The following is a 26,652-nucleotide window of genomic DNA, read 5'->3' as shown; positions in this document are numbered from 1 at the left end:
GAGACTTGACCCGACTTGAAAGTTAATGACTTGGAACTTGACTTGACACGCAAAACTTGAATGACTTTAGTGTTATTCATTTCATGATTGAAATTTGAATTAATTAAATTAATTATAAAATATACAGGGTTCTAGCCAGGATTTTTCACCGTTTTCAGGCGCAGTCGCATCCAGGGGTTAACGTCAGGAAAACTGTTGTATTTCCCTTTTGTTTATTTGTACGCTTCGTGCCGACATGATTAGAGAAAAATATCACTAATTGAGTAGCTCATAAGTTAATCTTACTTCTTTATATTTACTGAATCTGGAGACATGTTGCTTGCACGTTTTCTTGATATTTCCAAGGCAACTCATATTTTAAACACTATTGGCAGAAGTGATCTTTTGATTGAAAGCCATCAATAAATAATTGTATGAAGTTATTTCTTTTTTTCACTTTATTAAGATAAGATTCTGAAGGTAAAATTGCAATAATAAAGTGACTTGACTTAGACTTGACCTAGTATAGGACTTGACATAACCTGTGACTTGACTTGCCCCAAAAAAATGACCGCTAATTAAAATCCTGCAATTGTGGATTGTGTCAGAGCTGCTCCAAATGATTGAAACTCCAAAAAAAACAAAGAACGTGAAGACACTGCTGATGTGCATTTAGCATACAGGTATTTATAGTTAACAATTTCAACAGAATTGTTAACTATAAATCTGTTGATGTGCATTTTAAATTGCACATCAACAGATTTATAGTTAACAATTTCAACAGAATTGTCAGTATTGAACATGTTCAACATGAACAGTCATCTCCTCCTCTGTTGGCACGCTCTCAAAATTCTTTGGAAGAAGGTGGAACACCGACTCAATTTCACTCTTTCACTCTTCTGAACGGAGTATTGTGGGACGTCTGGTAGCTTCTCAGACTTCTTCTTCCCCTTGTTAACGTTCCAGGAAAATACCTACCACCAGATATGTGAGCACATTAAATGGACTCAATACAAGTTATTGATACCATGTACTGTACATGATATACCATTATAAATAATTAAAATGTATATGTTTACAGCAATAAATGTTAAATATTAATACCACCATCATTTCTATGTCATCTTTAACTTAAACACGTAGGGGGACAATGCATTTCTTTTAGGGCTGGTCTCATCGGAACCATGCGACAAACTTGAAAATAATTACATTATTAAGCTTTTATGAAATGCACTGATGGAGCTGCGTGACGTAACAAACGTTTTTAAAATATCTGTAAAATAAATATTTTATTACTTTTGCTCTAACAGTAAGCTACATGCGCAATTCTCGAGTTGGTTAACACCTGAAAGTATTCCTTAAGTTGTCTGTATGTCAAATTAGACTGTTGTCTCCGAGTATAACATGTGTTACCACAAATAATACTGACAGTATTGACAGGATAACCAGACGATGAAGTCAACACGACTCCATAAACTAGAAATTGACTGAATCATAAATCATAGTTTTAATCGTATTTTAAAATACGTAATCATTTTTGCTGGTGGTTTATTTCTGTACTCGTCACAACACAGTTCCCCCGCTTGCATCTCAAACAGCAACACATACAACTCCAGAGGGACAAAATAGAATGTTACATTAGTAAACCCATTAATAATTACTCTATTAATACCAAGTTGTAAATCTACTGTTGGTATTATACTTTAACTCTTCCTGTTACCGTTTGGGATCCGCCATGTTGTATGAACATATGAAGTCAGAACGGGTGCTTAAGTCCCACATAACCGTTACATGAGATGTGTACTCGTACAATTAAGTTGCATCGACGTAACTACATTTTCATACGCGTAATCCAGAAGGCACGCATGCGTAATTGAAGACTTGTAGTTGTAAAAAAAAATCAACCTTAACTATATTATTTTCTTCAACTATATTTTTACTCAACCTCCGATACACATCGAACACCAAGGTTCCAGTCTGGCAGGTAACAGCTTACCCAAGTTACTGTCTTGTTTCGTCAATACAGTTTTTGTCTTTAAATATTGTTGGGTTTATTTAGCAGAACAGGCTTTAGACCTGCACGATTTTAGAGAGTTATCCCAGAAAATAGCAATGATCTGTGTGCTCTATGGTTTAGTCTGATTAATGACACGGTTCCAAAAGGTTTTTATGTTACTGCTTATTTTATCTTTCTCTTGACAAACAAGTCCGATTCTAACTGTTCACTGAAAGTCAAATCAGTCAAGCAGGGCTGAGTGTGAATGTATGCAGAAGATGGTGGCGAGAGTGAAGATCAATAGATACTTGGTTTCAAAATGTTTTAAATTCAAGCCAGGGGGCCGATTCCGGAGTAATTTAATGTGGTCCGCTAGCACTTTAAATCCCTATTTATTTCTTAGTTTAATCCAGCAAAAACTATCATCTGAAATGCATGTTGAAATCATGTTGTCCATAACATTACAGGCTCTTCAAGCTGCATGTGTTAGTCACAGATTTTTTTTGTACCACAATCACTACTAAAATGGGTGCATATGTTCCACACACTCGTAGAATGCGATTTGTAGAAGTACTTCAAACGTGCATACACGTAACTATATATTTGTACCCATAAAACACAAGGCACATATGCGTAATTGAGGAATTGTAGTCGTAAAATACTTAAAATAAATTCTGACTATGTTTTTTCAAGCTTGAATGCTTGAATCTGCTGTTGTCAATCACAGCTAGAAAAAAGACAAACCACGCACGTGCACAGTTTTGCACCTCTTGATTGCCACTTCTACTTTGCACCTCTCGATTGCCACTCCTACTTCTTCTTTCACCACTCGTTACTCTCCCAAAGTGAGGCGTAAACTCCCGCCAGTCAAGTGACGTCTTCATCTGCTGCAGCGCTTCTTCCCTTCTTTGACTTCATCGCTATATAAACAGCTTGAGACCAAAACCTCCGTCACATCGAACGTCCTCAGACAAAACAAAGTCTTCAGACAAAACGACATTAGACGCTCTCAAGTATAAGGAGCCCAATACATGACATGATTAAAACTGTTAATGTCAAATTTTGTCGTTAAATGTCGAAATGACATCATCAGCCTCGCTGGCTCAGTCAGTTGAGTTCAGGGCTTAGCAGCGACAAAACCCGGTGCAAAACCAGACTCGTCCTAGACTTTTTATCTCTGATCTCATGTGTTAGGTGCGCGTGGACCTAGTTATCCACGGCAAATACACCATCATATGTTGACTATTTGTAAACAAAACACTTGCATTGTATAAAAGTAACAAGAATTTGCGCGTGTCACAAATCTATGACTCATACTTGCAGATTCAAGAGGTCGTGTTTAGTAACTTGTACACAAAATATAGTCAAGGTTTGTTTTTTGTTTTTTTTACGACTACAAGTTATCAATTACGCACGTGTACCTTCTGGACTACAAGTATGAATATGTAGTTACGTCAATGCAACTACACATCTCATATTAGGGGTATGTGGGACTTTTGCACCCGTTCTGACTTCATATGAACGCGGCAGTGAAAATATGTCGTGAAGTCATCGTCAGCGAGTTTCAAGATTGGCTGAAAGTACGATCGAGTAGCTCGGTACGCGTTTGGTTTTGTCTGGTGGCACTGTTAAGTGTATTTGACAAGCTTCATATATTTTTTATATTAAATTTAAAAGCTTTCGATTTTTTTTTAAACTTATATTGCATTTAAAAGGCTTCGAATTGAATACTATTTAATATAAAAGGCTTTGAATCTAAAAAAAGATGTAATTATTGAAATCAATCCATTTTTTAAAATATTGAATTATATTGAATTAAGAATTTAGAATTAGATCTAGATCTATAGTTGATTTTTAGCCTTTTTAACCAAGACTAGAATCAATAGTATCGTTATGTTTACAAGGCATGAGTTTTTTAAATAAAATGTTTCTAATAGAAAATATTCTTGAATTGTTTTGTTTCAGGATCCGTTGGTGTTGATCTAGTTGTCCTGGACCTTCCGTGGCATGACCAATTTTGCTGTGACTCAACATCGGTCCACCCCAGTGTGAAGGAAGAGGATGATTCTGCAGAGATGAACGGCTCCGGATCGAAACTCTCACACAGATCTCACTGCAGCTTCGGTCGTTCGACGTCTTCAAACATAGACCGAAATGGTAAAGCTCCCTCTAACCCTTTCATTTCACTAAACTATACGCAAGTTGCTTGGGTTTATCTTGATCTTATGGCTAAAAGAAAAAAAGAAACCCACAATGTTATTAAATGATGATTTGTTTTTCAGTACCTTATTGATGTTCAACAGATTTTTTAAATGAACATTTATTAATATATCGTTCCTACAGTATCTCAATATATTGTATTGTTGCCGCTGTATCATGATACGCATCGTATCGCCGGATTCTTAACAATACACAACCCTATTGACAAATGGTATATATTGAGACTCGGGCTCAAAAATGTCAATTTATTAACTAAAATAATATCCACGTATTCAATACCTACCTAAATAAATATTATTTAAAGTGGCTATTGTACTCTTTATGCTGCAAGCAGGTGAATCTGGTCTTAGTTTGGGCTTTTCTACCGTGGTAGTGAAGGCGGTTATATGAGCGCAAAGCTAAAAAAAAAGAGTTTAACAATAGGCCACAGTATTTCGTATTTGGTTTTGTGAGTCATCAGATACAAAACAAACATTTGTTAGAGGTTTCTTAAACATTTGGACTGCAGATTATTATTTATTACCACTTGAAAACCAGTTATAATCAGGATAACACAAGACATGGGCATTCAAATTGGATAAGAAGTAGTCCTGAAACAACTGTGGAGGAGACTGGACTTGAAAATAAATTGTGAAGTCAAAACTCCAAGACTATTTTCTAGGCCCAGGTTAATTTCAGCATTATAATTTCCAAATGACTTTAAGTTAAAAAGGGCAAAAATAAGATGGCATGAACGTCAAAAAACAAACGTTGGTTTACAGCCTGTATTACGAGTTGTAATTATTAAACGTAACGTAGTATCACCTCGACTGCTGCCGCACACAGAGAATTGCAGAATAATTCTGCTCCTCATGTCTTAATTCACATCATCCACAAACCTGATTACTTGTCTACAACTTCATTATTGGTCCAAGATTGTCTCTCCTCTCCAAAGGTTCAAACCATCTGTCCTCCCTACCTATGTCAGAATTTAAAAGTCTTTTGTGGGGGGGGTTTCCCAGAAGAAAGATCTGACGATCATCTGATTGAAGTGATTATGCGATTAACATGCAGCCTTTGTATTCTCGGCAGGAGGCTGTGTGGACGTGCTGTGCTCCGTCGTGGACAACTGGGAATATTTAAATTGTGATCTTGAACCTCATCACCTCTCATCAGGAAATCTTTCTGTTGGTGCTATAGAAGTGCGTCTACAATGGCTGGTGTGAGTGTGAAGCTGTTGTTTACTTTAATATAATGTCTATATTATCTTATAAATATGTATATACATATATATATATACATACACAAACTTTGATACTAATATTTATTTTCCAGGTCTTCAAGTAACGAGTCGAAGAGATCAAACGATCCTGTCCGCTGTGCGTCCGTGGAGTCTTTTCGATGTTCACTCACATCTGATAAAAAAGCAGGCGTTGCCATGGTGACCCTAGGCATCTTTAACAAAACAACAGAGCCAGTCCTGATCAAGTTTCCCACCCCACCAGGTAAATGATTACAAGTTCATTCTATTTAAATGGATCAATTTACAATCTTATTGTATCTAAATGGCACAGCTTTACCTTCGATGTTCAATTTGATTGACTTAATGTGGTTAATTTAATAATTTCTGAGATTGATATTTCATCCACTATGAAATATAATGCCAGTCTATAAAAATGTATTTCATTAGAATTTAAGTTATACAATATTAAAATGCTAAAACACAAAAGTAGAGATTCAAACATAAATTATTACTACAGCAGCATAATGTTTAATATACTGTAAGATTGTTATTTAAAACTCAATGAAAGTGGAGAAATGTAATTTTATACACAATTTTGATTGACCTCTGTATGTTTTGTGAGTGTGAGAGGAAACTTGCATAAGCACAGGATAAATAGAAAAAAGTCATTTGGTCAGAGTATATTATATTTTAAAATGTGAGTTCAGCAAAGTGAAATGATGGCCATGGATGAGTCGCTAGTGAGGCTTCCGGAAATTTTCTTTCCTTTAAAGTCTTTGGCTTGCCGACACAGGGGCTTAAATTATTAAACCTAAAACTAGACAAGAGTGTGTGGAGAATACATTTGTGTGTGTGTGTGTCGACAAGCACTTTCCTCCCTCTGTTTGATCAACCTCTTTGCTTAAACACCCATGAGCGTAGGACAGACGTTGGGGCAGATTCTTTATTAACACTTTACATTGTGCAGTGTTTGTCTTTGCATCCATCTTCTCTAAACCTCTTTAAATTCACTGAAAACCTGAGTTGGAGCACAGGAAGGTCCAGAAAGTCAACATGAGTAAACATTCTTTTGTTGGTTCTTATTCATCCAGTTCATCACACTTTAAGGGTTTAAATCAGGACTTTGCTTTGAAAACATCCAACACTATAAGGCTTTTCCAGTCAATGCAAAGTCCCATGAAGCCGTAATATATTCAACTCGACGTACAATCAATTCAATAAATGACTTCTATCGCTGTGTCAAAAGCAAATTAATTATATAATAATATGAAGATCATGAGGAAAGTAACAAAAGAATAATTCACCACCAGAATAAAATAAATAAACAATTAAAAAGCAACAAAAACTATCTGGAAAAGGAAAACTAAGCAGGTGTCAGACAGAAAAGATGGTTTTGGTTCCAATATTTAAATCAGTGAATGCTTATATATATTTACTACACGTTGATTTTGCTTTGTTTTCAGAAAATTGTTGAAGCATTCTTTAAGTTTCATATTGCATATTTTCATTAAATTGATTCACATAAAGTAAATGAAAGTTCGATAAGGTCAAAAGTAGTGTAGAAAATGTATTTTATTTGCTCATATTTAAGACGACAATCAGTTTTATTTTTTCGTTCTTGTTCTGGGCCTGAACTCTTACAGTAGTTTAGCAGCATCAAAGGAACAATCACCACAATGTCGCCACAATTACGGTTTATTTATTTCATGATCTCATGTAATGCTGTGTTTTATAGTTTTATTTAGTTTTTAAATGGTCACCTGAGCAGAACCAATAGGATTCTTAGCAATTCCTTAAGTCTTTGTGAGTCTTTGTGTAAAATCCAACATGTTATTCGTCTTATTATTATAAAGCAAGTTATGTTGTGTTAACATGTAGTAAACAATGCATAACAAGAGTTGTGTACATCTTGACAGTGAAGCCCAGAACTCCCACCAACCTGTCACACATCCAGACGGTCAAGCCAGAGCTGATCCTAATGTGGGAGGTTCCCAACTACCATGTCATCGGCCCGCTCGTACACCAAGTCCGATACACATCAAACTCCAAGGATCCAGTCTGGCAGGTAACAGCTTACTGTCTTGTTTCGTCAATACAGTTTTTGTCTTTAAATATTTTTGGGTTTATTTAGCAGAACAGGCTTTAGACCTGCACGATTTTAGAGAGTAATCCCAGAAAATAGCACTGATCTGTGTGCTCTAGGGTTTAGTCTGACACGGTTCCAAAAGGTTTTTATGTTACTGTTTATTTTAGCTTTCTCTTGACAAACAAGTCCGGTTCTAACTGTTCACTGAAAGTCAAATCAGTCAAGCAGGGCTGAGTGTGAATGTATGCAGAAGATGGTGGCGAGATTGAAGATCAATAGATATTTCTAAATGTTTCAAATTTAAGCCAGGGGGGCAATTCTGGCACCTCAAAGTGAGGTCGGCTAGCACTTTAAATCCCTATTTATTTCTTAGTTTAATGTTCACCAAAAACTATCATCTGAAATGCATGTTGGAATCATGTTTACCATAACATTACAGGCTGTTTTTTCATAAACGGCAACAAATGATCTGGAAAATGCTGTAATTTAGTGAACTGGTATTTGTACTTCAAGGAGAAAAGAAAGTTTATATTGTGGTGAAATAGTAAATTATCATCTTAGAGTTTAATTAACGACGTAGAATTCTGTTTTGGGGTTAGCGTCTTCTTTATATTGTTACACATATTTCTAACACTATTAATATTGAATTTTCTCGGCTTCTACTTAATGTTACCAAGCATCTGGTTTTGCTCTCGATCGTTTGAAGGTCAACTCTACTCATGACGAGCCTCGACTGGTTCTGGACCTGAAGCTGAAGCTCAAATATACCATCCAGGTTCGTTCCTCCACACTGGCCTCACCTCCGCTGTGGAGCGACTGGAGCGACCCCCATTACATCTACCTCGACAGTAAGCAGCTCTCACTTAAAAACCAAAACACATTGTTATATCTATTTAAATACTGAAGTATTTTCAAAGGATAATGGTACGAATGCTTCTTATTTGACCCACAAACTTTAAAAGATTTCAACCCATGAGTAGCTACTTAAAATATCATTGTTGGTTCCACAGTTACAGCATTTAAAGTGAGAAAAACTACGAAATATTGCTATTCTTGGTGTGATTACGACCTAAAGTCTTGAGTGAAACCACATGATTTCTGACCCCCGGCAGGATCTTAAATAGACCCGTTAACAACTCAACCCCCTGTGGGAGAGCGATAAGTCGCTGACCTCAATTTTCTCTCTGATAGATTTACGGCGGTGTTTAACGATTAAGAAACAATTCCGTCTCATTAACTTGAATCCCTGATGAAGAACCAAGTCTGTGGGGTCATTGTCATGATTCATAAGTCACAGAGGTCAGATGAAGGTCAGTTGTCAAACACAAAATAGTAGCTTTGGACACAGCCGACTTATTTACACACTAAATAAAGCACTATAATTATTTCTTTCTTCTTCTGCTTTGTCATGCTGTCATCAGACTTCAAGGATCATGAATGAGGCCGTTTCCTGATTCGTGTGTTGACCAAATCATATTTAGACCTTTATTTTCTAAGGCCTCATTCATTCGACGGCGACGAGTCGACTGAATGTACACGCATTATTTTTGACCGCCGACCCGTGATCACTTCAACTTGAGCCAGAAGGCAAAATTATTAAATAATAATGTTCAATTCATAAATGAATGAACGGTCAATAACAAGAGTTTATAGATAGATACTGATGATGTAACTCAGAGAAATACATTTTTTTCAAAACATTTGACAAGTTTTAAAGAACTCTCTAGAGGTCATTGTCAAACCTTCAGTGACCTTGAAGTGCCCAACCAGCTCTACATTTTACAAAATGTAGAAACGGAAACTATTAAAACAGGTCAATGGCTGCTGGAATTGTGAAGCGGATCATGAAGAAGGGATCCTATGTTACTGTCTATCTTGGCCTGTTAAGATGTTTTGACCAAAATAGCTCTTAATTTAATTTCATTCAATGCTTTGAAACTCTTTTATGTGTAATAATATCGACAAGGCATATTTGCATTTTTTTTTTATTTTTCTTTATTTTTGAAAAAGGAAATACTTCTATATTTGGGACGTTTGTTCAATGTTTATTTTTTGCCTCAACTTATTAAATTTGTGTTTTCATATTACTATTTAATATAATCACCGGTTTTTTTTTCTTCTGTTTTGCATTATTTTTCAAGCTGCCAGTTATATTCCAGAGAAGATTGTGGTGCGACCGGGTCAGAACGTGAGCGTGTACTGCGTGTTTAACAACCACAGCGTTAACGCCAACGCGGCCAAGTGGATGTTGAACTTCAAACAGCTGCTCAATCACAGCCATTCTGTCAACGAGCGGGTAAGAAACGGACCCTCATCCATTCCCTGCCCAATCCTATTGTGTCCCACATCGTGCACTTCTGCACTTAATGTTTTGAGTAAATAGTGTGTTCACACTGTGCAGTGTGCGAGAATGCAGTACTACGATGGAACTCAGTTAGAATTTCTCTGATCGTGAAAAAAATACTCAATAAATACTTTTTTTGTATGATCCAGAATAAAAATGTAACTACCTTAAATGAGAGTGACATTATAAAACATGATTTAAAACATTTGTCAACGCAGGTCAGCAAGGTCACGCTTCGACCTTCAGAGACCGGGATGTACGATCTGTTGCGGTGTACGCCGGAGTGGACCATCCCCTACAGCCAGATCTATGTCCAAGGTCAGTGTTTTGGTTTGAAACGCTCTAAGTGCTTCTAAATGATTATAGCTAGAGACGAGGAGAAATTGAAGTAAAAACAGAGGCGTGGAGTTACAGTAAGTGTGTCAATGTACCAGCTTTCTCTGTGGTGCCAGCAGACCAGGTCCTGTCTAGATAAGCTGTACAGGAAACAACTTGGGTGAGATATCACGCAGCAGTTATCCGTCAGCTAAGTTCAAATTTCTACAATCCAATGACTAGTGTTGGTTTGACATTAAGTTGACAACATCATAATGTTTTTGGGACTTTTCTTGATACTGACATGTCAAGTCACGTGACCTGAACAAAACAGTTTTACCACTTAAATAGTAAATTCCTGCTTTTTTAAATTGAGTACATCCAGTCCCAGTTTTAAAATGTATACAATAAAAATCATAGTTTCTTATTTAATTGTTTATTTGCAGAATTTAGAGTCTCTTTAAAGATGGATGGTATTATGGGATGGTCAATTTTTACCTCAGATTGAGCTAAGAATAGAGCTAAGAATAGCAAAACTGCTATTCATTATAAAATGTATTTCACTATGTATTTATTTTTAGAGAAAAAAACAAATTTTTACACATGTGAAATAAAGTTTAACATATCTAAAGAGTCCTACCTGAACAATTAAATCAAAATGAATTGTGTGGACCTCCTGCAAGGTTTTGAGGATTTTCAATAGTATTTAATATATCTGTGATAATACATTTTAATTTGTTTGTATAATGAGATCATTTTGAATCGTAAAATTGGAAACAAAAATGTGTAACCTTCTGAATACATAAGTAGTTTTTTGAGTTTCACCGCATAGTTAGAGCCACTAGCCTCAGGTTGCTGGTTCACTTTCAACACTGTGGACATAAACAACGATTGCGTGAAAACACTTAGTTTTCTGTTTCAGGAGCTGCTATTGCTATCAAATGTGTAACAAATGGGGATATTGATGCCATGGATTGTAGCTGGACGAGCAGCCAGATGACCACACCCAACTTTAAATCAAGGTAAGTTACAGTTAAAAGCAGCTTTCTTCATTTCATCGCCTCTAGTGAGATTTGAATCATGATCCACTATAGTGTCCCACAGACGATTGACACTTACACCACATGTTTACTCTGATTTGATGTTGAGAGTTTGCGTTTTACAAGGAAGGACAAGTGAATCTACCGAAAAAACAAACTAAGTCCATATGCTAATTTTATGGTATTTAATGTACTTTTTGAACAGATTTATAAAATTAACGACTTGTATTGTCTGTGACAAGTTTCCCAATTTACTCTTGATAAAGTGGTAACTGATTTCATTCGTTTCAAAACCAAAATCTAAAAAATCTAAAAGATGCTGGAGTCAACTGTATCCTCTCGTTCTCAGTCTTAACCAAGATCTTGCAAGATTTCTTTGTTGCATTAGCTAGCTACAGAGGCTGTAATGCCTGCCACCAAGGAGCCATGAAAGGTTCAACTGCAACACAAAAATGAACAATAATTCACAGATAAAATCTAATTATTCGATTATTTAACAAACACTTTATTGAAATATAAACCATAAACTTACGATGGTAAAAAAAAAAGTATGATTGGAAACCCACAAAAATAGATACAGTGCAGTTGAATAACGATTCAGTATTGTGAGAAAAAAATATTGTGACGTATTGATAGTTTCTTACACCACTAGTTGAAGGTGGTTAACAAAGTTAACACAGTTGTCCCGTGTTCATGCAGGTGGGCCGACATGATGTGTGACGAGATGGAGGAGAAGGAGGGAGCAGGAGAGGTTGTGGGAGGTAACGGACCGGGTTGTCCTCCGGACCCGAACCAACACTGCACTATCCGACCTGTGAGGATGAACTGCTACAAGCTCTGGTTGGAGATTGAATCAGAATTTGGTCCCATCAGGTCCAAACCAGTTTACTTGTCGCCGGAAGACCACAGTATGTTGAAATCTTATTTTGTTTACATATTTCAAGAAAGAAAATATTTCATATATTTTGAATTTATGAAATGAGTATCATAATACAATAATAAAATATATGCAGTTTGTATTGACACAAGTTCATCCTTTTTTATTATTGATACATTTTTTTTTGGCTGCATTCGTAGTAAAAGCGAACCCACCGAGCCACGTCAAAGCCATCAGCCGTAGAAGTGGAGTCCTGAAGGTCACGTGGCTTCGACCGACTCTTCCTGTTAACGGACTCCAGTGTCAGCTTCACCTCCTCATACCATCCTCTGTCGGGGCTCAGCCGGAGTGGAAAGTAAGTGTTTCATTGAATTATTATTCAATATAATGCTCATTTTAAATTCATACAAGCTGTGTTGGTGAGTATCTGTGTGCAGTCGGATAAACATCAAAACACAATAATGTGACTCCCTCTGTCGGTATGAATTTCACTTTTACTGCTTATTCTTTCTTGAACAAACGAAACCAACTTTTGGAAAATCATTATCAAAAATGCGTTGAAAGGATCAAAGTCCAATTAACATTTTCTTGTTTAATTTTATCATGGTATTTTTATGGTGCAACTATATTGATGTCTTTTAATCCATTTTAAAGTACCACATTCACACTTTTGATGCTTGTATTCTTCTTTAACTCCAATGTAGAAACATATTTTGGAAATAGTTTATTGTGCATCCCGGTGTCTTGTGAAACAAATCTGATGTGTTCTCATTTCACTTTAGAACTAACTTGTTTGTTGTTATCTTGTAATAACTTATCGTCTTTGTAAAATAATAATTAAAAGACAGATAATCTCAAAGGTTCCACACACAGCGTCATTTTAAGCTCCGCACAACTGCTCATCTTTTGTTTAAAATGAATGAAAAATATGAAATTACCCTGATTTCTAAACTGTGTTTGGGGGCATTTGCAGGTTTATGACCCATCGTGGGACTCCTGGGTGGAGGTTGCTGTCCCAGACATGTGCTGGTTCTACACCGTTCAGGTCCGCTGTGTGCACACCCTGGGCTCAAGATACTGGGGCGACTGGAGCGAGCTGGTTCACTCCACGCCTGAGAATAGTCGAGGTAAAGTGAAGTTCTGAGGCGGGTGATGTGACCTTGGACGTCATCAGAGCTAATGGACAGCTAACATTCTATGACTGTAACGTTTTATTCTTTCTCAGCTCCTGAACGTGGACCAGATTTCTGGAGGATACTTCAGGAAGATCCAGAGAAAGGACGGACCAATGTCACTCTACTTTTAAAGGTACACGGCGAAAGTTCGATTTTTCAAATTACTGTTAAATTTCAACCCTTCATTGATTTTGATCGTTGCAGCCTCTTCATGCTGCCGAACGTTCCTACTGCGTTAAAGGATTCATAGTTCAACAACAACCTGCAGGCGGCGCTGTGCACAGCGATTCTATCGAAGTTGTGTCCTCGCACAATTTTGTGTGGAACCACGACGTTCGGACTGTGACGGTGACGGTGGAGGCCTTCAACAACCTGGGGAGTTCTGAAGACAACACTCAGATGACACTGGAGAGAAGACACAAGCGTAAGTGAAACAACAGCAAGGAAAACAGTCAACATTTGCATTGATGAGTTTACTGAGAGGGAGTGAGATTAGAAACGCATTTTATTTCAACTAGAAGGCTAGTTGGTTGGAACTGCTCTTAATAGAGCCATGGCAGTTCTCCAACCCTACAATACAATACAGTTGTATCATATTCTGATGTATGGTATGTCTGGTTTTAATGAGGTTTGTTGCATTATTTAACTTAGATTAAATGTACCAAATATGTTACACATGTGCTGAATATGTAATTCTGAAAAACAACTACCTTATTATTGTTGAGTGCATGAGAAAAGAAAACTTGAGGTGAGAATAAGACCAGAAAGTGAATATGTTAGAGGAGAATTGAACTTTCAAATTGTATTGATTAGTTGGAAACTAAGTTGTAGTAGTTGGAAAAAGTTTTGCTCCTTTTAACAGTAAAATAATTACTATAATTAAAAAAAGAGAATTATTTTCACAAGTGTATAGCTTCAATGTCAGGGGTGGGCAATCACATTTCATCAGGGGCCACATTGGATACTGTGACTGTTGTGAGAGGCATTAATCCAAAAGAGAGCAAAGACCTAAAATATGATAGAAAAACTTGAAAAAAACAAAACAAGTAAGAATAGAAAAGATAAAATATCAAAATGAAATAAACCTTATAATGGCAAAACTTATTTATTAACCTTTTATGTAAAATAAACTGATAGAAAAATGACTTTTTCCACTAAATACGATATCAATATTTTCTATATTTTCTAATATTTATTTTGAGGGGCATGACAATTTTCACAAAAGTTACAAAAAATCTGAAAGGAAAAAAATTAAGAAAGTTAATACAATAATAAACACAAAATAGAATTCTATATATATTTTTTAATTTCAAATTATATTGAGTTTTTTAGCTTAAGAAACAATGAATTCTTGGAAAATCCAGGCCATGACTGAGGACAAGAGGATACAGTGGACTCCGATGCCTTGAAAGCTGATGTTTGGACATATTTTGGTTCCAAATCAAATGAAAGTAGTTACGAATTAGTCATGAGGTACTACTTATCAAACAGATAAAATAACCGTCGTAGTCGATAAGATTACTGATTTGTTTTTGGTGTTAAAACTGACACAGAAGTGAAACCAATTAGTAGTGCAGTGAAGATGATTGTAATTCAGACGGCCTCTTTCAGGAAGGATGATGTAAACTCGGCTGAAAGCTCCAGGAAACTGGATCGCCCCCCAAAAAATACTGTTGAGATCAAAGAGTTTTCTGGGAATAGTCGGACAAGTTTCTCGACAGTGCTGAAGTGATTAAAGCTTTTCATAACTAGATGTAGGGTATGATCTTTTCTGCTCTCTTGTCTCTGACACACTGCGTTCACGTGGTTTAGTTGAACAGACGAGATATTTAAGCTTAAATGAACAGCAATTTTTATATTCCCCCAATGCCTCTCAACATTTTTCCACACCTTCGTTGTACCATTAGTTGAGTACTTACAGAAAGACCCAAATTGGTTTTTAATGCACTTGGGTTGTTTGTTCGTTACTGGAGAATTTATCTTCATATTTTTCATGCTTTTAGAGAAATTCCAAGAACTACTTTTAGTCGTGTTATGTGATGGATTGATGATTCACAGTGGCACAAACATATTTACTTTTCCTGTGCAAGCATTTTTTTTAAAATCTCTACCTAATGTCATGACAACTGATGTAATTAAACATTTAACTGATCTTTTGTTATATACAATAATAATAATAATATCTCATGAGGGAAACACACAGGTGAAGTGCTAGAGCCTCATGTCATGAATCAGAATATTTTTTTGTGGTGGATGTTTCTGGTTCTCCTGAATTGTGTCTTTTTTTGATTGTCATTAGAGGTTAATTCATATTTGTAAAATTGTAAAAAAAAAAAAAATTAAAGAAAAAAAAAAGGCTATTTTTGCTACCCAAGGTTCACCCGTCATGTTTATTTATATTTCAATTTGTATTTATTGAATTGTAGACTGTGCTTCTTTCTGTAACTCTATTTTTGTTTGCTTATATTTTCTGTCTTTCAATGTTTTATTGTTATTTTAGTAAAGCATAACTAAAAACACAATGTAAAAAATGAACATCAGTCTTTAATATATCATTTTATATATAAAAGAGCTTGAAATATTTATGTATGGGGAAAAAAATCTGAATTTTTTACCAAAGCTTGAATTAAAAGTCTAAAAGTGTTTTGTCAAACATGCAGTTCCTGCCATCAGACTAGTCACTCTCCTCCTCCTCTGATGTGTCCACAAGGTCGGTGTGTTCGCTCCTTCCATGTCCTGGTCGTCAACAGCACATGTGTGTCTCTGCTCTGGACTCTGCTGGACAACAGCTCCGTCCCTCTCTACATGGTGGTCCAGTGGTCCCGGCCACAGCAGCAGGATCATAACAAGGACCAAGCTGAAGTCATGTGGGCCAGAGTTCCTTTCGCCGACGACTCCGTCTATCTCAAAGGTGCGTCCTCCTGTGCCGGGTCACCTTGACAACGGTCGCAGAGACACATCTGGGTCAACAGAAGACTTTTATAGTTCAGTTCAACTAGCATGAGAAGGATCAGAACATTGTTTTTGTGATCCTTTCATTTTAGGAGACTTTTACGGCTCTGAAGAAATCCGCTTCCAGCTGTTTCCAATCTTTGCTGACGGAGAGGGAGAGCCGGTGTCCGTCCTCGGTGAGTGTTGACATTGACAGTGTGTTCCACTGAAGCTGCACAGAGCGCTCACCTGTGTCGTCCATGCAGCCTCCAGAGAAGACCCGGCTGCCTCCATGATGCTGATGATCGTCTCCATGCTCTTCATCGTGCTGATCGTCTCTCTGATCTTCTCACAAAACAAGTAAGAACACACTTCCTCGCTGTTTCACTTATAGACTTATACGTCAAAGATGGAGTACAGTCCTCGCCATGTCTCTGTTCATCATTTTCTAGCACACGCTACTGCATATTCAAAACCATTTTAGCAAGCTTCAGCCAGAAGAAGCAAAGCTTGTTGTCTTTGTTCACAAAATTAAATAAAAAGTTACATAAGAGAACATCTGGGAATTTGCCCGAAGAGGGTGATGGTGTGCTGACTCTCTCTTTTTGTTCGAATCAGAATGAAAAGGTTCGTGTGGAAGGAAGTGCCGAACCCGAACAATTGCTCGTGGGCCCGAGGTCTGGACTTCAGGAAGGTAAGAGAGGAAATACTGAATTTAGTTTTCACTTTGTTTTCTGTTCAAATATTTAAGATACAGCTTGAACTTTATCCACCTGAACCCTGAAGAGGTTGTTGAAGTGAACCGTGTGAGTCCTGGTGAAAAGAATCTCACATGTGTGCTGACCCACCTGTCCAGCAGGTGGCAGACACTATTTCTGAACTTGCAATATTTCTTTATTTCCTTCAACATTTACTGAAGTGGTTTTGGTGGATTAATGTGTCAAGAATTTAGTCAAAAAGGTCTCCAGATATGGTGATCCAGATATTTAACTCTTTACTTTAAATATCCTGATGCTAATCCGTAGTGTTTTTCCTCTTGTGTGTTTTTATTTTATTTTATTTTATTTTATTTTATTTTATTTTATTTTATTTTATTTTATTTTACTTTATTTTATTTTATTTTACTTTATTTTATTCTGTTAATAGTGCTAATTTTCTAATACTGTAAATAATTTTTATATTTTAAGATCGTTTTATTTTATTATCTCTTTTACTATTTCTTTTTTTCCATGCACTTTATTTTCATTGTCCTGCTGCTGCTGTTGTAAAAGTGTTTCCCCTCTGGGGATGAATAAACGTTTTTCTATTTCAAATTACATTTCTTCATATCTGCCTTGTTTTTGCAAAAGTATCAATTCTCAGTCTAATAAAAATTGTTTATTTGATCGTGTTTTTGAAACATCTGTCGTTCCTCACACTCCAGGTGGACACCTTCAATCATGTGTTCCAGCCTCAGGAGGGTCTTCACGCCTGGCCTCTCCTGCTGCCCTCTGAGAACATCTCTCAGGTGGTCATCGTGGACAAGACGGATTGCGCGGCCTTCACTCCAGCCCTGGCACTTAATCATGAACTTGCGACTATCGTCATCGTCTCGCCCTCGACGGACAGCGAGAGCCTCCTGGACGCCTCGGTGTCCGACCTGAAGTTGGACGAGTTGAACGCGCCGCAGGAGACCTCGGGACAGTCGTCGGTGGCGTACGCCACCGTGGTCATGGCTAGCCAGCACCAGGACAAGGACGGGAGCGGCTGCAGCTCCAGCGACGAGGGAAACTTCTCGGCCAACAACTCCGACATCTCCGGCCTGTGGGAGCTGGACGACCCGCGGAGGTCGTGCTCTTTGAACTCCGTGGACGAGTTCTACGAGGCGTCGGAGCCGGAAAACGAGGGATCGGACGTGCAGGAGCTCAACTACTTGGGTCTGAACTACCTGGAGGAGGAGGAGAGCGAGGAAGAGGTCACGCAAGTGGAGCTGCTCAAAAACTCCAGCTCAGGCGACGGCCTGAAGCTCTACGTGCCTCAGTTCAGAACTGAGCACTGAGCACGTCCAGCTGTGCTGCTCAACAGCTACGATTGCATCGTCACGTGTCTATGTGCTGTGAAGTCCAGTTTCAGTGCTGCTAGTGTGCTCCGTGCATTGCATTTCAATAATGAGTCAGAGTCTGAGCTTCACTGGTGCCAAAGTCTGCTCTGCAGGAAGGAGTTGGTCGAACCCGCTGCTCACAAGAGTTGTGACACTGAACAGCTTTTTGTTCACCAGACGCACAACTGCAACACCTGCACACACACTCAGGTGAGACTCCTCCATGTCTTCAGGTCGAGACTAGAAACTACCTGAACACGTGAATCCTCCTTCAGGGTCCTGTTTACACACATGCACACAGTTATACACACACACTCATGCACACAGTTATACACACACTCATGCACACAGTTATACACACACACTCATGCACACAGTTATACACACACACTCATGCACACAGTTATACACACACACACATGCACACAGTTATACACACACACTCATGCACACAGTTATACACACACTCATGCACACAGTTATACACACACACTCATGCACACAGTTATACACACACACACATGCACACAGTTATACACACACACTCATGCACACAGTTATACACACACTCATGCACACAGTTATACACACACACTCATGCACACAGTTATACACACACACTCATGCACACAGTTATACACACACACATGCACACAGTTATACACACACACTCATGCAAACAGTTATACACACATGCTCACAGTTATACACACACACACACATGCAGACACACACAGTTATACAGACCAACGCATACACACAAAGTAATACAGACACACACATGCACACACAGTAATACAGACACACACAGTAATACACACTAATACAGACACACACAGTAATACAGACACTCACATGAACACATATTAATACAGACACACGCATGTGCACACAGTAATACAGACACGCACAGTAATACACATCAATACAGACACACACAGTAATACACATTAATACAGACACACACATACACACAGTAATGTGCACACAGTAATACAGACACACATAGTAATACACATTAATACAGACACACACATGCACACACAGTAATGTGCACACAGTAATACAGACACACACAGTAATACACATTAATACAGACACACACATGCACACACAGTAATGTGCACACAGTAATACAGACACACACAGTAATACACATTAATACAGACACACACATGCACACACAGTAATGTGCACACAGTAGTACAGACACACACAGTTATACAGACAAACAAATGCAGGGACACAGACAAATACAAACACACGCATATAACTGCATGCAAAAGCACAGACACACACATGCACAGACAAACGTACATATGCACAGACACATGCACACAAGGAAACGGGTACACACCACGAAGACAAATACAGACACAAGCACTATGACGTGAAGAGAAAACCAAACGTTGATATTTGACTGGACGGATAATAAAGGAAGTTCTTCTGTGAAGCTGGACAAGACAAACGTTGTCCTGGTCACAGTTCACCCTCGACGGCTGAGACCAGTTGTAGTTTCTCTTTTGGTTCAGGAGGAGAAGGAAAAAGAGAGTCTGTTGTTGGAGAATATTTGAAGCACAATACACTTCACATACATTTGAACAAGATTTAGAACGGCAGGTGTTTCACATCTGTGAAATCTGAATCAAAACGACGTCTAGCTCCCGATTGGTGTGTCGAGAGTGTTCTGACCCGGAGCTTCGATGACTTGGCTCTGATGTACATCAGCTAACACAGCAAGATGGCACCATTGTGCTGATGGCTGCGATCAAGAAGCCTTAGTCAAAGTTGTTGAGAATTTTTTTCATTTTCAATAAAATCAGGAAAAATAGAAATGCGGAGAAAGAAAAAAATGATATTTTTCAGACTACGAGGCAAATTAAAATCCTTTAATTTTCTTGAATAACAAAAGTCTGCTGCTAATTATCTGGCTGTCTTGTGTATTTCAGTGGTCGCTCGTGGATCAGCTTTTATTTTTGCATATTTAACTATATGGTAGCGTTCCTGACTGACTCGCCTACGAGACGGCCTGTTTTATTCTGTAGACCACAGCAGATGGCAGACAGTGTTTTCTAACTACTCTCTCCTTCCCTTAAGGCAGAAACCTAAACACATGTCCTCCAACTGAGCCACTCAATGACACCTTCACTGACCTGAGTTAAATCCAAAGGTAAATAAATGATTCTTTAATTCTGTCTGTTCAAAAGATGAGCCTTATCATTTGGTGTGCCTTATAGTCTGAAAATGTTGGTACTTGATAGTTGTTACTTTCCTTTTTTTACTACCTTCATTAATAAAACATGATAGATGTAAAAAAAACCTTTACAGATACAAGAAGGTCAAAGTTCAGGTTGTCTTAACAACTTTGGGAAAAACCTACATAGAGGACGGCACGGGCCGGATGGATCAAAAAAAGGTCTGCACTCTGGCTTGGGAATGTCCGAACATAACATAGGAACATACACAATATTTAAAGAAACTGTTTCTTCTGTAACCTAGCAACAGTGGAAGACTAGCAGCTGCTCACATAGGAACGCTAACAATGTGTGACAAGATTGTCTCTCGACCTCAAAAAGTCTTGCTCGAAGGCGAGTCAAAATTTGATATGCTGGGTTTAAACGACACTGGTCTTAGGTTTGAATCTATGTGCCAAATTGGAGCTGAGCCAGAAGGAAACTTTACATTCCTCACTGTGACATTCAACACAAGGTCAATATGGAAGGAGCCAGGTGGACTTTATGCTGGACACTGAGGAGTTCAGGCATCTTCAGGAGACCTTGAGTAGAGCTAGAATCAAAACAGGTCTTGAGTCACCAACCTCTGTTTTCTTTTCGGGTGACTCATCTACGTCATGTATCGCCGTCATGAAGAGTTTGTACGAGTGTACGACCACTGCTGTGCCTGTTCATGGGATGTTCATGTACCAGACGAAAGAATGTATTTTTAAAACAAAAAGGGACATTTTAATGTTGTTATTCCATGATGGAAATAAAAGTGTTTACTGTGACTCTGTGATCATTCATATCTTTATTTAGTATGTTTTTGCTGCACAAATTACATTACATTAAATTAAATTATGTAAATATATATATAAAAAAAAAATTAAATGTATCTTTCTGTGTTTATTAAACTAATAATAAAAATATTCAATGCATAAATATATTTTCTTTTCGGAGTGTCTTTTGTATTTCGATGCTTTTTAGATTTTATTTAAGAAAATGTGTTTCCAATATAAATATATAGATATACAGTAAAATAATACATACTTATTACATGACTGTTTTATAATGAATTTCAGAAAGTAATTTATAAGTTATCGCTTGTTTATTGTAGATCTATTTTGTTCATACATTGGTTTTATTGTTTTGCAATAAATTGGTAATTTCTAGGGGTGTGTATTGTCAAGAATCTGGCGATACGATCTGTATCATGATACAAGGACAACAATAAGATATATCTTGATACTGTAGGAACAAGTATATATTTGTAGTATTGTTGAGTACTTGACTCTGGTGTTGCGGAATTTACATGACTCTTGATGAAGTTGTAACTGCTTTCATTAGTTTTGAAACCAAAATATGTCCAAACATCACCTTTAAAAGATGTATCCTCTTATCCTCAGTCATCAATGGGATTTTTGCAGAATTTAATTCTTCCTTCAGCTGCGGAAGATGTAAAGTTTAAATGCAACACAAAAGCAAATAAATACAGTGAATATTTGCATGTTTATTTATTATTTATGTATTTATTTTTTATAGAATTACTTTATAATAAACACACTTTATTATAAAATATTGCAATGTAAATGTTTTATCTATGAACGTATTACTTTTAATCGCCAGCAATTGATAATATTAAAATGCAAGTACTTCATCCATGAACAGTAAACCACCATCTATTGGTTGTAATAGTAGTTTCAATACATATATTAAAAGTATTTTCCCAGTGTAAATACTTTGAGGAAAAGCTGCTGGAGAAGTGGATCAGAATAGTAGCTATGTGTTGGTGCATGGCTATATAATGCTTCACAGAGATTACTTTGATGCCTCAGTATTGTAGTTTTTGCGCCTTGATGTTTCAACATCACGTCTTTGATCCCCGTCTGAGCGTCTGAGATCAAGTCACAGCTGATATAATCAATAAATGGGGGAGGACATCTACATTGTGTGCTTGTCCCAATAGCAGGTTTTAGGCTGTGACTTCTTCACACCAGAGCTAAAGCAGTGAAGAACCCACAGAGTTATGAACAGAGTTGATACCAAGTATTGCGTCTTCTAAATGGCCCGTGTTCCCATTGGCGCCCTCTTTTCCATCGCAGCCTTTGACAAGAAAAGATTCACCATGAGGAGACTGTGTCCGACGTTGTCTCGCTCTGGTGACCAGCTGAGCTCTGTGTGCCAACTTCCCCCCAAGTACAAAATCCTCAAGCTGCTGGGCGAGGGCGGCTACGGCATGGTGGTCAAGTGTCTGGACAAGGAGAGCAAAGGGATCATGGCCATAAAAGTCGGTGCAGACCGAGCTTGTATGGGCAACGAGGTAAAGCTATTCTTTAAGCTTTTGAACACAATAAATACACATTTTTACTCTTTGAATTTAATTGTTGGTCAAGTTAAACATGTTGGTAATTGTCAAGTAGAAATCAGAATTCATAGTAGATGTGAATGGATGACTTGTGAAGTAGTTGCAGGTTCAATCCCAGCTTCGGGTATGGTTATGTCCCTGAGCAAGACAACACTAAGGGCTGTATCCCAATTCTACCCCTAACCCCTACCCCTCAATCTACCCCTTAAAACGAGTGTCAAGGGCTAGGGTTAGACATATTCCACTAACAATTGGGAAGACCCTACCCCTTGCTACGTCATTACTCAGCAAGACTCCTAGAGGCGCACTGAGATCAATGCACCTTTTAGTATTAACTTGCTCTTGTTGTACCTCCCAGGCCATGGTGCTCAACATGTTGATGGAAAGCGGCCTGGACACCAGCAACATCGTCAAGTTCTACGGCGCATACAACGACAACCGGTACATGGTGTTTGAGAAGCTGGACATCAACCTGCAGCAGCATCTGTTCAAACGAAAGGGCCCCGTCGGTCTGCAGGAAGTCCGGAGCATCATCCAGCAGGTGAGCACGATGGCGTTGATGGCGCCGGAGTCACCTGACCGTTGTTTTCTCCCCCCCTCCCAACCCCCGACAGCTGGCGTCTGGACTGAACACTCTGAAGGAGATCGGCGTGATCCACACCGACGTGAAGCCAAACAACATAATGCTGGTGGACCGAAAGAAGGAGCCGCTGAAGGTGAAGCTGATCGACTTCGGGCTGGCGGTGGTGACGTCGCAGGCGGAGGCCAAACACATCACTCAGGTTCTGTATTATAGGTGAGGCGCTACCGTCGTCCACGGCTCTATGAGTGACGGGGAGGTGCATCACCGCTGTCGTGTCTTCTCTGCCACCATCAGATGTCCAGAGGTCATATTCGGACTCCCGTGCTCAGAGGCCATCGACATGTGGTCGCTGGGGTGTGTGATGGCTCGCATGATACTGGGCTGTGAACTGTTCCCAGGGTCCAGTGACCACGAACTGGTAGGTGTTGGAACCAAGCAACTGTTTATACACTTCAGAGGGTTAAGCTAGTTTTGTATTTTATTAGGTGAGGTTTTATTAAATAGCTTCTGATGCTTCATGTCTTTTGTCCAAGTTACGTTTAAGATAAGTTTAAGTTAAGTATGTTTTTTAAACATGTCGCTTCATGTTGAGCTAGCATAGCCGTGTCAACGCTGCTGAATTGTTAGCTAGCTTTTAGCTTTAAAGGCTAATAACTACTTAGCATTTAATTTTTTTTAATTATTATAAATAAAACATGTTTTTAATAGAATTTTGCAGTGTAAACCATTACGATTCAAGAGTTCTTACGTACTTTGAGTTATTCTGGTGCAGTCTCTAGAACATTTATGTAGGGTACTAAATCCATTTTCAAATTTGTTGGAAAACATTCTTCTGTCAAACGTCATTCGTCTGACTCAATTCTTTCTTTAGCTTTTGTTTTCCATTCTTCACAAACCTCCCCTGGCTCAGTGATCCGGACAAATGAATGCACAAAATAAATAACCATAAATGGCCTTAGTTCTGCAGTACAGCAGCTCACCACTGGATGTCAGTATTACTCTGTGTTGTATGACTTAACGAGAACAAGTTTTTTTATCAGAATCAGAAACGTTGATACTTTGAGTTCATAAAAATAAACGTCATGTGTTGACTTCCTGTATTAAGCCAGAATCGCATCAATAGGTTAAAAAGTGAAAGGTGTACGTACTTTCGGCGATAAAAATAAAAAAAAAAATTCTAAAACATTTATTATTTTGGAAACCTGGTTTAGATACGTTGTGGTGTTAGTGAATATATAAAAGAAATACAAAAGTTCAAGTAATGATGCTTCCTGCAAAATGAAGCAGAATTGCTATTGACCAATCAGGTGTTAGTATTTTGGTCATTTGACTTTGTCTTTACTGAACAATAGTAGTCTTGTGTATCCTTTAGATGGATTATTCTTTTTGAAATAGGGCAATGTTTGTTTAATGGTTCATAAACGATTGACGATAATCTAGATCTCATGTTTCAACTTCTCAAATGAGGGTCTAGAAGATAAACCGCCAAGTTATCTTTCACGATTCTAAAAAAAATTAATTTCCTGCCGTTAGTAGCCAGAACACATGCAAGACCTACACTTGTCCTCCGACCTCTAGATGTGTGACATTCATCCACAGTGTTTTGATCTAAAGCTGAAATGCAAAAGGTTTTCTTTAATTATAAGTTATTTATTTTCATTCCTCTCTAGCTGCGTTACATGTACGACATCCTCGGCCCCCCGCCAGACCAGATCATGCACATCGGGAAGAAGACGACCAAATATTACAACAAGACTACCAATCACTGGTTTCTCAAGGTAAAGATCTCAGATTGTCTCTTTTCAAAAACTTTATTAAAAAACATTTTTCAATCTGTCTTTCAGACCATTGAAGATTATTTTGGATGTGACGACGAGGTGACTGAGAACAGGCAGTATAGTTTCCGATCGATGGATGAACTCAAGAGTGTAGGTGTCTGTCGAGTGTCAGTGACGCATCAAGTCGGTAACTTTGCGTTTGTTTTCTAGTTATACAAGCAGGAAAACATCAAGGCAGAGGCAGAAGAGTGGCACGCTGCCATAGACCTGTTGATGGCGATGCTGAACTGGGACGACGAGGAGAGGATCAGCCCTGCAGAGGTCCTCATCCATCCCTTCATCACCATGAACTTCAGCGACATAAGCAAGGGGTGAGCGCTCGGTTCGTACCATCATGTCAGCTGATGCTTAACTCGACCAACTTTCAGCGACAGCAGCACCTTCTCTGCACTAAAGCAGCTGAGGGCGAAGAAGAAGAAACTCAGGAAGATATTGTTCATCACAGCGCCTGCAAAGACGTTCAACCTTGCTGCAGCCGTGAGGGAGAGAAGACGGAAACGAAAAACATAGTTTTCCTACTGAGTCTGCTGCTACAACCGCACTCACCGGTAATTCTACAGAGGCTCTGGTGTTGAGGTTTAGTTCTTGTAATGAGCTTCTTCAGGTTTTTAAGGCTAGAAGATATATTCGGTTCACAAAGGTTTTCAAAGGTGTCATATTATTGTAGGGACCATATTAATAACTCATGTGTTGTTCTCAGTGTTATTGACCTTTAAAGTATATCATTTATTGAATGTTGTTTTGATTGTTTAAGCGCTTTGTGACCCTGGTCTGGAAAAGCACTATATAAATACAAATGACTTACTTACTTGCTTGTAGGAGGCTTGTCAGGCGTAGCAGAGCCATATAAGGTTCATGACTCTCTTTTATTCTGCTCAACTTGCAACCAACATAATACAAAGGTTCCTACCTAACACTTGACCTAATACTACAATAAGGGGTGTCAACGTTCACATTTTTTTCACTTGTTGGCTTGTAACCGTTGTGTAACTGGTTACACGCATTTGCACTATATAACCACTAGATGGCTCTGTATCCATAAGGGAATAAACAGCAGAAAATGAATGAATGAGAGGATATTTCTATTGACTTTAACACAAACTAGGGATGTGAAACTGTTGCTTGGAAACTGTTAAAAACGGAGACATCCAAGTTAATTTGTCCATTTTTGTCTTTCAAGTTTGTCAACCTTAACTCAAAAATGTGCCAAAACTGATGCCTCGTTCCGAAAAAGTGTTATAAGTTCTATCTGGTGAATAAGTTCTGAATAAAGTGTTTTTAGTCTTGAGATTTTGTTTGAAAGCAAACTGAAGGTGGACAGAAAGCGTTTGTCATTTTATGACAAATTTCTGTCCAAAAACAGTGGAATTGATTTTAGTACAAAT

The 26,652-nt window shown here is 38.1% G+C and overlaps 2 protein-coding genes across 2 annotated transcripts in view; both read left to right on the top strand.

The window, feature by feature from the left end:
• The window catches only part of lepr (leptin receptor), a 28,950-nt gene extending 7,662 nt beyond the window's left edge, over positions 1-21,288 (top strand). The window contains exons 4-21 of the mRNA XM_087784960.1: positions 3,941-4,132; positions 5,267-5,396; positions 5,510-5,679; positions 7,334-7,482; positions 8,210-8,351; positions 9,645-9,799; positions 10,066-10,165; positions 11,085-11,184; positions 11,902-12,110; positions 12,280-12,434; positions 13,053-13,206; positions 13,305-13,387; positions 13,459-13,678; positions 15,965-16,165; positions 16,299-16,382; positions 16,452-16,545; positions 16,804-16,879; positions 17,609-21,288. Coding sequence (XP_087641086.1) covers positions 3,941-4,132; positions 5,267-5,396; positions 5,510-5,679; positions 7,334-7,482; positions 8,210-8,351; positions 9,645-9,799; positions 10,066-10,165; positions 11,085-11,184; positions 11,902-12,110; positions 12,280-12,434; positions 13,053-13,206; positions 13,305-13,387; positions 13,459-13,678; positions 15,965-16,165; positions 16,299-16,382; positions 16,452-16,545; positions 16,804-16,879; positions 17,609-18,223 — 3,029 coding nt within the window. The 3' untranslated portion in view covers positions 18,224-21,288. The remainder of the gene's footprint in view (positions 1-3,940; positions 4,133-5,266; positions 5,397-5,509; positions 5,680-7,333; positions 7,483-8,209; positions 8,352-9,644; positions 9,800-10,065; positions 10,166-11,084; positions 11,185-11,901; positions 12,111-12,279; positions 12,435-13,052; positions 13,207-13,304; positions 13,388-13,458; positions 13,679-15,964; positions 16,166-16,298; positions 16,383-16,451; positions 16,546-16,803; positions 16,880-17,608) is intronic.
• A 1,168-nt stretch (positions 21,289-22,456) lies between these two features.
• LOC148086734 (homeodomain-interacting protein kinase 2-like) lies at positions 22,457-26,432 on the top strand. Its single transcript, XM_087784961.1, has 8 exons — positions 22,457-22,801; positions 23,205-23,387; positions 23,461-23,642; positions 23,724-23,847; positions 25,100-25,207; positions 25,274-25,357; positions 25,418-25,578; positions 25,636-26,432. Exons 1-8 carry the CDS (start codon positions 22,544-22,546, stop codon positions 25,775-25,777), a joined length of 1,242 nt encoding a protein of 413 aa, XP_087641087.1. The 5' UTR covers positions 22,457-22,543; the 3' UTR covers positions 25,778-26,432.
• The last annotated feature ends 220 nt before the right edge of the window (positions 26,433-26,652 follow it).

The sequence above is a fragment of the Callionymus lyra genome, chromosome 2, assembly GCF_982586985.1.
Source record: "Callionymus lyra chromosome 2, fCalLyr1.hap1.1, whole genome shotgun sequence".
Classification (NCBI taxonomy): domain Eukaryota; kingdom Metazoa; phylum Chordata; class Actinopteri; order Syngnathiformes; family Callionymidae; genus Callionymus; species Callionymus lyra.
The sequence above is the reverse complement of the archived record's forward strand: the minus strand, read 5'-3'. Positions and strand labels throughout refer to the sequence as shown.

Excerpts from the sequence above, each read along its gene's own strand:
- LOC148086734 (XM_087784961.1), top strand. The coding sequence starts at position 22,544 with ATGGCCCGTGTTCCCATTGGCGCCCTCTTTTCCATCGCAGCCTTTGAC. Across the intron at positions 25,208-25,273 it reads CCAATCACTGGTTTCTCAAG|ACCATTGAAGATTATTTTGG; the intron begins GTAAAGATCTCA and ends TCTGTCTTTCAG. Across the intron at positions 25,358-25,417 it reads CGATGGATGAACTCAAGAGT|TTATACAAGCAGGAAAACAT; the intron begins GTAGGTGTCTGT and ends TTTGTTTTCTAG.